This window comes from Varanus komodoensis, unplaced genomic scaffold (assembly GCF_004798865.1).
Source record: "Varanus komodoensis strain SLA01 unplaced genomic scaffold, ASM479886v1 scaffold16, whole genome shotgun sequence".
Classification (NCBI taxonomy): domain Eukaryota; kingdom Metazoa; phylum Chordata; class Lepidosauria; order Squamata; family Varanidae; genus Varanus; species Varanus komodoensis.
The window spans coordinates 17,539,667-17,553,765 of NW_025335468.1; the positions used below are offsets into that span (position 1 = coordinate 17,539,667).

The 14,099-nt window shown below is 42.7% G+C and overlaps 1 protein-coding gene across 2 annotated transcripts in view; it reads left to right on the forward strand.

Annotated features, from left to right (window-relative positions):
• Nucleotides 1-13,611, forward strand: part of PARVA (parvin alpha) — a 109,052-nt gene extending 95,441 nt beyond the window's left edge. For both annotated transcript variants that reach the window (XM_044425595.1, XM_044425596.1), the window contains exon 14: nucleotides 5,561-13,611. In XM_044425595.1, coding sequence (XP_044281530.1) covers nucleotides 5,561-5,637 — 77 coding nt within the window. In that variant the 3' untranslated portion in view covers nucleotides 5,638-13,611. The remainder of the gene's footprint in view (nucleotides 1-5,560) is intronic.
• The last annotated feature ends 488 nt before the right edge of the window (nucleotides 13,612-14,099 follow it).

Sequence of the window (14,099 nt, forward strand, 5' to 3'; positions counted from 1 at the left end):
CTCACTGATCATTGACTGTGCAGGCTAGGGCTGAGGTGAATTGTAGACCAAAACATTTGGAAAGCCATAACTTGCCAACCTCTGTCCTTGAAGCTACATAGGGGGTTGGTGCCCATTCACACTGGAAACAATTGAAGATTCTTGGGGATGATGCCCACAGTCATCCAGTGGAAATAGTACTACAGTCCTCTCAGGTATTCTACTGGGAGCCGGTGTGGTGGTTTAGACTGTTGGACTGTGGATCTGGAAGCTCCAGTTCTAGTCCCCGCTCAGCCATGGAGCTCACTAGATGACTTCTCTCAGCCTAACCAACAACCTATCCTTGTTGTTGCAAGGATAAATGGAGAGAAGGAAAACTTTGTAAGGTTTCCTTGGAAGAGGAACAAATGTAATGCAATCATCATCAATCATCATAGGGATACTGTGTGTGTTGACTCTGCTATATCTTTAAGGTCTCCTAATATCCAGGCATTTTTTAAAGACTGGAAATATGTAGATTATTTTGCTAACTTGCTTTCTGTTTTCGTGCAAGTTGACAAAATCAAGTTTTTACGCAATATCTCATAAAAGCAACATATAATGAAAACATCTAGTTCTGCCTAAAAATTAAATGGTAATCTATTTATCAAAGTTATCACATGGAAATCTTTCTGTAAGCAGTCCTAGCACTATCCAAATGTAAATCTGCTTGTTCTAGAACACCCTAAAGCTTAAAAGGAAAAAAGCAATGTTCTTTAGATTAGTATTCCATTTTCAGCAGTACAAACTAGATAGAAATAGAAAGAAATCTCATTTTCCAATCTTCAGTTTTTGTCCCATATGGAAAAGAGCATAGCCCTGTGAGCAATCATATATTTAAAATATTATTTGATGCCTGTTACTTATCTGAGTAGTTGGAAGTATTAAAGAGTTTTGAATATATCAACAAATTAACATACCAGTCCTAATTAATTATGACTTAAAGCTAGTTGTGTTTTTCAAAACAATTCCAACTGCGTTCAGTGGCATTTATTTTCAGATAAGAGTGCACAGAAATGTAGCCTTGAAGACTTCCCAAAGACTTCAGAATCAAAGTAGTGTGAACCTAGATTGATTCCACTGTGGAACATCAATCAATCCATATAATGTGCTTTTATCTTACTTGCCAGTCTTGGGAGGAGTAATGTTTGTGATGCATTAGAGAGGCCAATATTTTCCATACATACAATGCAACCAAAATTTACATTGTGATCTTCTGCAGTTTGTACAAGTCAAGAAACCTTTAGAGTCTGGTGTTTAGGATATGAAAACGTTTATATTTTATTACAAAATCCAGTAGTAAGGTAGTTTTCTTTCCTGATCTGTCAATAATTTGTTACCATGAATGTTACATGAATATTAAGTAACAGTTGGCTTCCTGCTTTTTCCTTGAGATAAAATTATCATTCTCAGGAATCAAATGGAGATTATTAGCAAGACTGGGGTGCCGTTCGGGGGGATGAGAGGGGGGCTGGGCTGGCCATGGACTCTTGTTGAAATAGGCTTGCCTACTGCTGATTCTCAGGGAAGAGGAAGGATCCCCTTTTTTCTTTTTTTCTTTTTATCGTTCTTTTTCTCCTCCTCCGACCTACTTTATAATCTTACCCTGCTTTAATTAGTGCTTTGAGTCATTCCTGGCCATGTCGACGTTTATATATCCTGGGGAACCCACGGGGGCTGCTATTGGCGTGGTCACGGGCAATGGTCGTTACAACAATAGGGGCTTAACGTGTCCACGTAGAAGAAGGATGGACAGATGGCTGACACCTGTCCCTCCTTCTGATCCTGCCCCCAACCAGAGGGTGCCAGGTAGCCTTGTCAACCACCCCTCGGGTCTGACAGTGCTGCTGCTCAATGCCAGGTCGATCAATAATAAATCTTCCCTCATCCATGACTTGATTGTGGATGAGGGGGCTGACCTGGCTTGCATAACGGAGACCTGGGCGGGAGAGGGAGGGGATGTTGCCCTCTCCCAGTTGTGCCCGCCCGGGTATCTGTTTCAATACTGTTCACGCCCAGAAGGGAGGGGAGGGGGAGTCGCGTTGGTTTACAGAGCCTCCATCTCTCTCACGGGTCTTCCGGTCCCTTTGAGACCAGGGCTGGAGTGCCTCTACTTGGTGTTGGGCGAACGAGACAGATTGGGGATTCTATTGGTGTACCGTGCACCTTTCTGCCCAGCAGTCTCCCTATCTGAGCTGACAGAGACCGTCTCGGATCTGGTGTTGAGGACCCCCAGGATGTTGGTCCTGGGGGACTTCAATCTCCATGCCGAGTCTGGACTGGCCGGGGCGGCTCAGGACTTCATGGCCTCTATGACGGCCATGGGCCTGTCTCAACACGTCACTGGCCCTACCCATGAACGTGGACACACTCTGGACCTGGTATTCACGACGGGGCAGGTAGAGGATGACCTGAGGGTGAAGAACTTATGTTTGACTCCCCTGTCATGGTCAGATCACCTCCTGGTGAGGTTTGTGCTCGAGAGCGGCCTCTCCCTCTATAAGAGTGCGGACCCGATTGTATGGGCCCGCCCCCGGAGCCGGATGGATCCGGATGGATTCCTGGGGGCCCTGGGGGAATTTCCGGCTGACAAGACTGGTGCTCCTGTCGAGGCTCTGGTCGAACTGTGGAACGGAGAGATGACCAGGGCTGTGGACACAATCGCTCCTAAGCGTCCTCTCCCACTGGGCAGAGTCCGCTCTTCCCCTTGGTATACACCTGAATTACGGGCGATGAAGCGAGTTGGGAGACGGCTAGAGCGTAGGTGGAGGAAATCACGGGATGAATCTGACCGAACACACTTGAGAGCCCACTATCGGGCCTATGCTGTGGCGGTGAAGGCGGCGAAAAAGAAGTTTTTTTCTGCTTCCATTGCCTCCTCACAATGCCGTCCAGCGGAGCTTTTTCGAGTGGTGCAAGGCCTGGTTCGCCTGGGTCCTAAGGAAGATCCGATGCCACCCTCAAAGGCCCACTGTGACGACTTTGCCAGGCATTTCAGGGAGAAAATCGCTCAGATTCGTCACGAGCTGGACTCCACTAATGAATCAGAGGTCTCTGAGGAGTCGCCAATGCCACCGTCTGGTCCAAAATTATTGGAGGAATTTCAATTATTGCGGCCCAATGATGTGGACAAGGTGCTTGGAAGAGTACGTCCCACCACGTGCCTATTGGATCCTTGCCCGTCTTGGTTAATAAATAACTCCAAGCATGGGATTGGGACCTGGATTTGGAAGTGGTTAACGCTTCTCTGAGGGAGGGTCGAGTGCCTGCCCCTTTAAAGGAGGCGGTAATACGACCGGTCCTGAAGAAAGCGTCACTGGATCCAGAGATGGCCACTAACTATAGACCTGTGGCCAACATCCCGTTTCTGGGCAAGGTGCTGGAGCGAGTGGTGGCGGGACAACTCCAAGCACTCTTGGAGGAAACTGATTATCTGGATCCTTTTCAGTCCGGCTTCAGACCCGGGTACAGTACTGAATCTGCCTTGGTCGCCCTGTACGACGACCTGTGCAGGGAGAAGGACAGGGGGAGTACATCCCTGTTGGTTCTTCTGGACCTCTCGGCGGCTTTCGATACCATCGACCATGGTATCCTTCTGGATAGACTTGCGGGATTGGGGGTTGGAGGCACTGCTTTGCAGTGGTTCCGCTCCTATCTCGACGGTCGATTCCAGAAGGTAGTGCTGGGGGACCATGTCTCTACGTCATGGCAGCTATGCCATGGGGTACCACAGGGCTCCATTCTATCCCCTCTGCTATTTAACATCTATATGAAACCGCTGGGAGAGGTCATCAGGAGGTGTGGGCTGCGGAATCATCAATACGCTGATGATACCCAGCTTTACCTCTCATTCTCCACTAATCCAGGTGAGGCAGTGGCTGTGCTGAACCGGTGCTTGGCCGAGGTAAGGGAATGGATGAGGGCCAATAAACTGAAACTCAACCCAGACAAGACGGAGGTCCTGTTGGTTGGCGGATCGGGTTTCGGAGAGGGTGGATTTGACCTGGTCCTGAATGGTGCAACACTCCCTCTTAGGGATAAGGTCCGCAGCTTAGGAGTACTCCTCGACCCGGAGCTTTCTTTGGAAGCTCAGGTGACAGCGGTAGCGAGGAACGCCTTCCTTCAGCTTCGGCTGATTAATCAGCTGCGCCCCTACCTGGAATACGACTGCCTGGCGACGGTGACACACGCGCTGGTGACTTCCCGCCTAGACTTCTGCAACGCGCTTTACGTGGGGCTTCCCCTGAAGACAGTCCGAACACTTCAATTGGTGCAAAATAGAGCTGCCAGGTTGCTGACGGGGACGGGGCGTTATGCTCACATGACTCCAGTCCTCCATCAGCTTCACTGGCTTCCCATTGAAGCCCGGGCCCAATTCAAGGTGTTGATTATGACCTACAAAGCCCTAAACGGCTTGGGTCCTGGCTACCTGAACGAGCGCTTACGTCCGTATATGCCCGACCGCCCTTTGAGATCTGCGGGAGAGTCCCTTCTCTGGGAACCCTCCATGAAAGAAATTAGGAGAGTAAGTACCCGGAGGAGGGCTTTCTCTGCGGTGGCGCCCAACCTATGGAATTCACTCCCCAAAGAGGTCCGCCTGGCACCGTCGTTACTGGTTTTTCGGCGCCAGGTAAAGACCTTTTTATTTAAACATCATTTCAATTGTTAAAACATATGATCTGGCCAGGGCAACTTCTTCTTCCTTCTCTTTCTCCTCCTATATTTTTATTTTATACTGATAATTTTAATTTTGTATTTGTAAATCAATGTATTTTTTGTATTGTTATATTTAATGGTAATTTATTATGTACTATTGTATTTCAATGTATTTTATCATGTTGTAAGCCGCCCCGAGGTTTCGGCAAGGGGCGGCATAGAAATGTTATAATAATAATAATAATAATAATAATAATAATAATAATAATAATAATAATAATTTGTCAGTGACAGGACTGAACAAGAACAGAATGGTAATTTTAGAGGCTTCTAATCTTTTCTGTTACTTCAGGCCTGCATAACTTGACCCACCAACCCAAATACAAGTCAGCAGCCTTTTCCTGATGCCTGCCAAGTGTTTGGCAACTCCACGTTTTGCGATCCCGGGTAGGCTGCAACACCAGAAGGCTTATCGCCCACTTACCGAGACTTATTTAAAATAGCAGGTGGGCTGCATTTGGCATGATGGACCACAAGTTGTGGAGGCCTTCTCTAAATGAATACAGCTTTCACTAGAAGCTAGTTCATGCTATAATCTTACACACCGATTTCTAAAATCCTATTAAAGTCAATTGGATTCCAGCAGCCTAGCCACACAGAAAAAGCAGCCTTTGTCTATATAATGATAGAGAATGCGCAACCTTTCACTTGTTGGGCTTCAGCCCCCTTTAGCTTGGCCTGGTGGGAGTTGCAGCTCCACCACATCTGGATGGCCACCTCTGGCCTATGAAATAAAAGATGTGTACATGGGCCCTTTCATTTGCTCTCAGAATGTCGCCTGGATTGCTTAGCCTTACATCTTTTCTCTTTATTTTTCTCTTTTCAGACATTGTAAACTGTGATTTAAAGTCAACCCTGAGAGTGCTGTACAACCTGTTCACCAAATACAGAAATGTGGAATGAAGAAGTACAATGGGAGGCCATTAATGATGGCTGTTAATGAAACAGCCACTCCTTTCCTTGCAGTCATTCTTCCTTTCATAACGCTTCGCTTCCTTCCTATAAGAAGGCCTAACGATCAAAAAGTTTTTGCTATGTTTGTTTGGCACAGGATGTTTTAAACCAGAAAGATTATAAAGTGAAAATCTATCAGTAGATGCAGATTTCTACTGAGGGACTTCATGTCATGATATTCTCCATTTTTTTTAGCAATTGCTTAACTTTTCAGATGACAAGCAGCACAGACAAACTCTGATCCACTGCCAGCCAAAGAAGACAACTGACTTATACAGGAAGTGCAGTCAATTCCTGGGCTGAAGCCATGGTCCAGAAGTTCACACATGCATGTCCTGTAAAATTGCCTTCTTGGGCACGACCCTCGCCGGGCAGAATACTGGCACACCTGCTTATTAGGGCTCTTCCCTTTCTGTGACTTGGCCATGCCACGCAAAGAGCATAAAATCAGAAGATGGCGGGCTGCTATCCCAGTGCTTTGGGCTCCTCAGCACTGAGTGGGAACAATAGCCCCACTTGGTACTGATTTTCCCCTGAATTAAGGAGTTGGTGACAGTCGGGAGCAACTGCTCCCTCCTCATTTATCACCAGCAACAAGCCGTGCTAGTGGTCACACCAACAGGTGTAGTGGATGAGTTGGTCCATAGAGTCACTTGAATTGAAATACCTCCCTTCAATTCCATTGTGGACTGAGCTGCAGAATAATTTCTGAGTCTGTATTTCTTAAATATTTATTTCAGAGAAAGGATACCCTTGTTCATATTCAGATATGGAAGAGCTATTGAGAAGATCATGCAGTGTATATAAAGTCTGCGACGCTAAGTGGCAGGCTGCAGAGTTGAGCTTTAAAGGGTCTTCAGCACGCCATTGTGCTATTATAAGGAGCCAGGTTTGTTTTCTCTGTGCGTACATTCCTCATAAACCCTTTCATTCCTCAAAAGTCTGCAACTCATAAAGCTTCCCTTTAATCATATATTACATGCATTTAGAATAACATACCTCTTCTTATCTTTTGCAATGGGATGCTTTTACTTAGCAGCAAAGGCAATGGTACGAAATATGTACATAGTTTCAAAATTGCAGTCCTCTTACCACAAAGCACAAGCAGGTATGGTGGTGTAAATCCGACAATATAGGTAGGATTGTTCCTACCAGGGCATTTAAAAAAATAGATATAAGCTTTTTTACTTAATTGAATTGAAACATAAAATAATGTAATAATATAACTGTTATCGGTAAGACACAGAAGATTTATAGCTAGAAACATAGATATAATGTTGAAGGAGATAACTATTTTTGTGTACTCTGGTTTCTGAAGATCTAAAATGTATGAAAATATCTCGATCTGTTATAAGAAATCAGGCTATGTTATATTGTTGAGCAACCAAATTTGGCAAAGAATATATATAGGGTAATAGGGAACATTCTTTAGTATTATGCCTTGTAGTCTTTTTTGTTCCACATTTACTTTGCACTGAAGTTTTAGGAGGAGTAGCTTACTTCTTTTAGGGCACAATCCTATGCATATTAGACAGGGAAAAAGCTCTACAACTCCCAATATCCCCCTGTCAATATGTTACTAATTACTTTAAAATAACTGAATTAAGACAATGCCTTATTTCTATTTTATACATTGAAGTGTTGATTTCAAACCTTTCTTCTGCTTACTAGGGGCTGATCTGGCTTTCTTAGAAGGTTCTCACTGGATTTATTTTTGTAATGCAAGTAAAAGGGTTCATACTGTATTAGAACATAGCTAGGCTATTATCACCTAGAAGTTCTTACATTGTTGTTAGGTATTTAGCAGTCTAGGACCAATTTTCATCTTGGCCTTCATTGTTATAAAGTTGCAAGGAAACGGTTCTTCCTTATTCATCCTCAGTTTTCTTTGGCATCTCTGTTAGTCAAATGTCCCCTTCTGTTGTAGGAACTGAGGGGCGCCATATGATTCCTTACACACTCTGTCTTGCTACATGAGGGTGCATACAAACCGCAGAGTCATTAAACCAAAGGGATGAGAGTAAACTAGCTGATTCCAGTTTTAGGGTAACCAGATGCAGGCGGGGTCAGGGGCCTGCGCCTCCGATACTTGTATAGACGGGGAACTTTGAACAGGTGCAGCTTCTCTTGCTTCTTCTTGGCAAGCATGACAAGCTGAGGTGCCTCTTTTTTTTTACTCAGGGCACAGGAGCCCCGTTTGACTCTGTGCTTCATCACTCTAATGATTTCCCCTTCTCAAAAAAGTAACATCATAAAAATTAGCCCTCAGCGTGTATGACTGGATAACATATGGAAGCATTAGACACTCGTTTGTTTGTTTCCATCGCCACCCAAATGGGGTCACGGCAACCATGAATGAAAGTAAGTTCCATTAAAATCAAGGACTGGAGTTTACTCCTTTCTAGGTAATCCTCGGTTCAGGGGTTTCAGTATATTGTGTTTTCTGCTATCACGTATTGGCCTATTCTGTGCAGCTTTTCAAAATAACACTGGAGTTGTTCTCAGCTGGTTTTGTAATATCCCCCACCCCAAGTACTTTTCTTGAAAAATGCTATGAGATTACATTTCTGCAGCAAATATGGGACAGGGCTCCAGTGTGGCTGTATTCCAGGGAGAATTTCAGCAGATGCATCACCCTTCATATAGTTGTAGTGACAGAAAAGATCAGAATTGGCCCAAATTTACTTTCTGCCTGAGCATTAACTGGAAAGGCACCCTCCCCCATATTTAATCTGGCAGGGCAGTGCTCTAGTTCCTCCTTGTTTATCTGGCTAGCCTCAGGCACTCACTTAACATTTTCTCAGGCTAACTTCCCAGTGCTAGTTAGCAGCTTCTTAAAACCTGCTTCTTTACCTTTTAAAAACAGAGACATTTTAATGGCAACTCTTTTCCCCAGGTGGTTATAAACAGAACCTGCGTAACTTCTGTATAACAGGTTTTAATTAATGGTTGCTTTGAAAAATGGGTGTGCGGTGCTTCAGTCACCCCTCTGCTCTGAAAAGCCTAGTGAAGGCTTTGTGTGATGGGAGGAACATGATCTCAGCATAAGAGGAATGGGGGACCTGCAGCCCTTGGGCCACTTTGGCCCACCAGCTATGCCCACTGAGCCGACTGGGCCTTTTCAGAGCAAGCAGCAAGAGGAAGCACCTGGTAGAGATAACAGTGGGAATTCCCCCGCATGCCCTTCCCAGGACATCAAGTGCCACTATGTTTTCCCACTTCTACTCTGTCTTACTGGCAGTGCAAGAAAACTTTTGGCAGCACAATGACTTCTTTAAAGAAACAGTGAGTTTAGATACGAGAAGAGAAGAGCAGTTCCTTTCCCATAATGTTTGCTTTTGCTGTCAGGCTGCTGTTAACATCACAAGTTGAGGGCCAGTTAAAATAGCTACCCACTTTCAGGCTGGATTGTGGCACAGAGAACTAGAACAGTCAAACCGATAGAGAATTGCATTTATTATATTTGGGTTAGACGTGCAAGCAGATTCCCAACAGAAATAAACTTGAGGGCGACCTGTTGTGCTATTTCTAGCAGCTGTGCTGGTTGACTGAAGGTTTTAGCACTTCGCTTCCCTTTCACCCCTATAAAATTAGCAGGGCCGTTCTGATCCTCCCAAATGATGTCAGTCATACTTGACCTCTGGTAGGAGAGAATTAATTTCTATCCCCAAATAGTCTTTTTACGTTAAGCATCTGAGTGGGATGGTGTAAATTGCTGCCCATTGGACCTGATGGCCATCTTGGTCCCTTCCAACTCTGCTATTCTGTGAACTTGCAAAGCAGGATCTTACTTGATTGCAAGGCTATTTAATGAAAGGACGGTGTTTCAGTTAGGATCAAGGCTGAAATCCTGTACCCACTTATTTTAGAGGCCTCTGAATTCAGTCAAACTTCTGAGTAAATACGTATGAGATTGTTTGGTAAGTGGATGGTACACAGTACAGGTATTTTTAAAAGTATGAATGATATTGAGAAAGTGAATAGAAATGTTTTCCCTTGGTTGTCTGAGCATTAGAAACCTGGATCTAATAAAGTAGACTCAAGTCAGATAAAGAATGTACAGATGACACCCAATTCACTTACAGAATTCAGTACCATGAGATATGAAGATGTGGTAATGGCCACTAGCTTAGAGGGATTTTTTAAAAAAAGTTTAATAGACACTCATAGAACATAGGTCTGATAAAGCGCAAGTTTCCTATTTGATCTATCAGACACTTTTGACTGAAAAAATCAGTTTACCTACTTTATCTTTTTGTGTGTTCTCATTTTTAAAAGCCAATATTATGGGTCAAATTGAATGTAAAGAAAAGAGAATGAAATATTGCAGAACAACAAAGGAAACAGTTTTTTAAAAAGAAGTTGACCACTCTTCCAAGAACTTCCACTCTCCCTTACTCCTTTTTCACCAACTTTATTCCTAATTATCATCCAGGGGAAATTTTGAATGCCTCTGTATGCTTAGATGAGAGAAAGGCCCATCTCAGCATGCTTGCCCACAAAAACAAACAGGCAACTTGGTTGCTAGTTATTAAGCCCTTGTGTTGAGCTAGTTGACTTGGTATTTTTAAAGGTAATTCAGACTAGGTTTTAGTTAACAGAGCTGTTGGGTGGATTTCTGTGCAGCCCACTTTTCTGAATCAGTTGGGCACTTGGAGAAGGGCAGCCATCATACTGAATGTACATAGTTTCATGTTGTTCAGCCCAGTTTTGTGCTGTGCTGCTGGCAGCAGGATCTATGAAGGAATCACATATTCAACACCCTTTTGCACACCAAGCCAGAGATGCACCTTCTAATTCGATGAGGAGGGATATATTAGTTTTGTGCACTTGGCAAGTGCAGCTCTGTGATATAACAGGAGAGGTCTGTTTGAAGATAACATTTCTTACTTTCCACTGAGAATATTTTTTCTAATAGCAGTTCCTTTCTGAAACAAAGTGAACTTTTAAAAAGCAGAATGACTGATTTCCCTTTATTTGTTCTTTGACCAAATTCTAAAGTGCATATCAGAGAATCAGCAAGATTTCTTCTGGGTAAATTAGAGTTGATTCTGTCTTCAAAAATACTAATGGTGTACACATGGGGTGATGAAGCTGATTTCTTTGATTTTGCAAAGGAAGTCATCCAGCTCAATGCAATGTGGGGGTTTGCAGTCCCCCAAACTTGGAGGGTTGTGGGCATTTTATGGAGGCATCGTGCTTTTCTTATCCTCCAAAACACTAGGATGATTTTGGCTGTCTTCCTGGCCCAACATATAAGGAGAGGAGGCTGAGGTACTGTCAGGGTCCTGCCTATACCTGTGGATCCTATCCCCTTTCCTCCTTGTCCCCAGAACACCTGCAGCAGCCTCCCTCCAGGGTTGCTGTTGTGACCTTGGAGGTTTCGTAGTTCTGAGGATGCTCTGAGTTAGGAGCCCCAGCTACAACCTCAGAGCAAGTTTCTGAGGCTGGTGCCCAAGCTCCAAATCATCCCATGGCTCTCCTCACCGTGCTTAATAAGCATAGGATTGCAACCTAAGTCAGTGAACAGGGATAGGTTTTGTAACATGCCTTTGTTTTAACTGAAGAGCTCTTCATGCAACCATCTATTAGAAACACATGTATTGTAAACATAGAATGGTTGACTGATTTTTCATACGAAGCACTATGTGTCTGAGATAATGGATCCTAGCTTATATTTCTAATAGAGAGTTATCACTTATATGAAATTAATATGAAATAGAATCTACAGATTATATCTAATATTTATTTCATCTTAACATATGGAAAATATATTATTATAGCAGCAAGTTTATTTCTGTATCAATTATAGACTTTAAAATATGAATATTAGTTTAACCTAGGTGGGTAAAATGGTGGTAATATTATTATAAAGTACTGACTTACGGGATTTGTCCTTTTGATTTTTGTTGAAGTAAAAAAAGCTTTTACAGCTAATACTGCCATATTTATAATGCCAGTGAAATCAAATAATTTTGAAAAATACAGTGGAAATATAAGGAGAGGGTTGCAATTACACCTCTGTAGGACTCTGGATTCTTACAAGCACAGACCCATAGGCCAATGGACCAGTTAAGGATGACCAAAGGGAACACTGTTGTCGGGAAGTGTTCTAGCACTGCCAAAGGGAACAGCACTGGGGGGGTTTCTGGGTCACCCTCTGTCCTTGTCCAGCACAAGGCGTATCCCCGTGGGAGTCGGTCTGGTGCCAGTGGCTCACGCCCAGGGTGGTGGCGCATGAAGGGCAGCCTGCATGGGAGCGGGCACACGATGGCTGCGATCCACATCGTCATCATTGTCACAGCAGGCTTCCAACCAATGGCTGTGTTGGTTGCACAGGTCCCAGGGGCCAGGCGCTAATGCCCACCAAGGCGGAGGTGCTAGATTTGCCAGGTGTGCCTCTGTGCTCCCAGTGTGGTCACAGGCCTGCTAGCCGTTCCATTCACCCTGCGGCAATCTTTGTTTGGGAGCTGCCAAGCTCCTCCGTTATTTCTAGCGAGGCTTCCTCTATTCAGTGTTCCATTTTGCCATTTTTTTTTCTGCTTAGAAGGAGGCCTTCTTAGTTGAGCAGTCTGTCGCTGTATAGGATAGTTTGCTTCTATTTAGAGAGCTTATCATTAAGACAGCTGAAAAGTAACATATTGAACAAGTCTCAGGGTGAATTCACTGGCTAACACTGCGTCTTGCCTGGTGTGGTTTTACGTTTATGTATGAGGTTGTAGGTGGATTTCAAGCTTGGCTCAGACATTAAAATCCTGAGGATCTAATTTCACTGCTTCTGAGGAAATACAGAGATTTTCTGGAGGCTGCTTTGAAGCCTCAAAACCATCTAGGCCAAGTTAATAACAAGAGCTTATGTGTTTCTTTGTCTTTGTCTTCCTTTCCCTTCTGCCACAACTTTCCAGTAACCTTGTCATTTTTGCTTTTAAAAAATTGAATATAGCATCTGATAGGAATTTTTTATAGTAGGCTTGCAGGCCATATTTGCTAATCAATATAGCTTGCATAGGTATTAAGATAAATGACACTTGATCAGTGTAATTGACCTTAGCCTATTTTAAATATTGATTTTGCAGAGGTGGGTGAGAATTCCCAATGAAACTTCCTGAATTTTTTTCCATGTATGCCTTGTACCAAGCCAGAACTAGCGCTGCTAATGAATAGATTATTTTAAAAGTGATGTTTTTATTTCACTGGTCAGAAATCTGTATAATTTTAATACACTAAATATTAAGCTGATGTTGATTTGTTTTATATTTTTATGTTTTCCTATCCAAAAATGTCTCTTGAATATTCTAAGCACTGTGGAATACAGTAACACCTTCAAAGCTTTTTTAAAGTAGAGGTACCTTATCAATTAACAGGAGATACTTTGGCAAAACAAATATGCTTGTATAGATAAATGCATCCATCCTTTCACAAGCCTTCTAATGACGGTGAGAGTTTGGAGTCAGAGAATTTGAAGTAAGAGCTGGCATCCCCTCCTGTGCACTAGGTGGGGTATAATCAATAAGCATTTAACCCATTGAACAGAACTAGCAAGCACCATGTAATAACTGCTGTTTTGTGTCTATGCCCTGTTAATTTAATGCACATTTAAAATCAATTGTAAATCAGCAGAATTCTTCCTATTAGAATGCATACATATTTGAAACTTACTTGATGTGGGAAAATAAATAATTCTATTTTGAGCTGGTATTGGAAATGCTTTGAAGTTAAGAAATTGAAAACTACAGGAATTCTAGCTTCTAAATAATGTTAATGATTGGTTTAACATTAACTGGTTTTCAAGTCCTGTGCTTTTGAATCAGAATACATAATTGCTTGTCATCTGTGTATTATCTTTTACACATTAAAGGGATTGCTTTTGATTGTGTTTTCTTTAATGAATCGGTGCTTCTTCAATAAATGGTTTCAGTAGCATGTGGGTTTTTTTTAAAGTTTCATATGTGCCAGAGAGTACATGGCACCTTACTTTTCTTGTGGGTTTCATTCGTTTTTATAACTTAATTACTAAGTTGTTGGTTTGATTTTTTTCAAGTACTTCATTATAGACCAGAGTAAACTGACAATTAGAATGATGCTAAGTAAATTAAATTATTTGTAATATTATTTGTAAAATAGTAATATTTTAATATTAAATATGTAATAGGTTCTTTGGAAACTTGGAAATATTTGGCATTTGATTTCCCTGTCCAAAAACAAAACAAACAAAAGCCCTCACCCAACAAAAGTGGCTTGATATACTGAAGAGATGCTTTTCTAAAAATCAGTCACTCAGCCAACTGAGAGGATTTTCCAAACTTATTTGTGATATTACATGAAGAAGAATATTCAAAAATTTCATCAGATTTGCTTTGTCTTTGGAAATGCTTACCTGAAGCTCTTGAATCTTGGCTGTCTTGATTTTG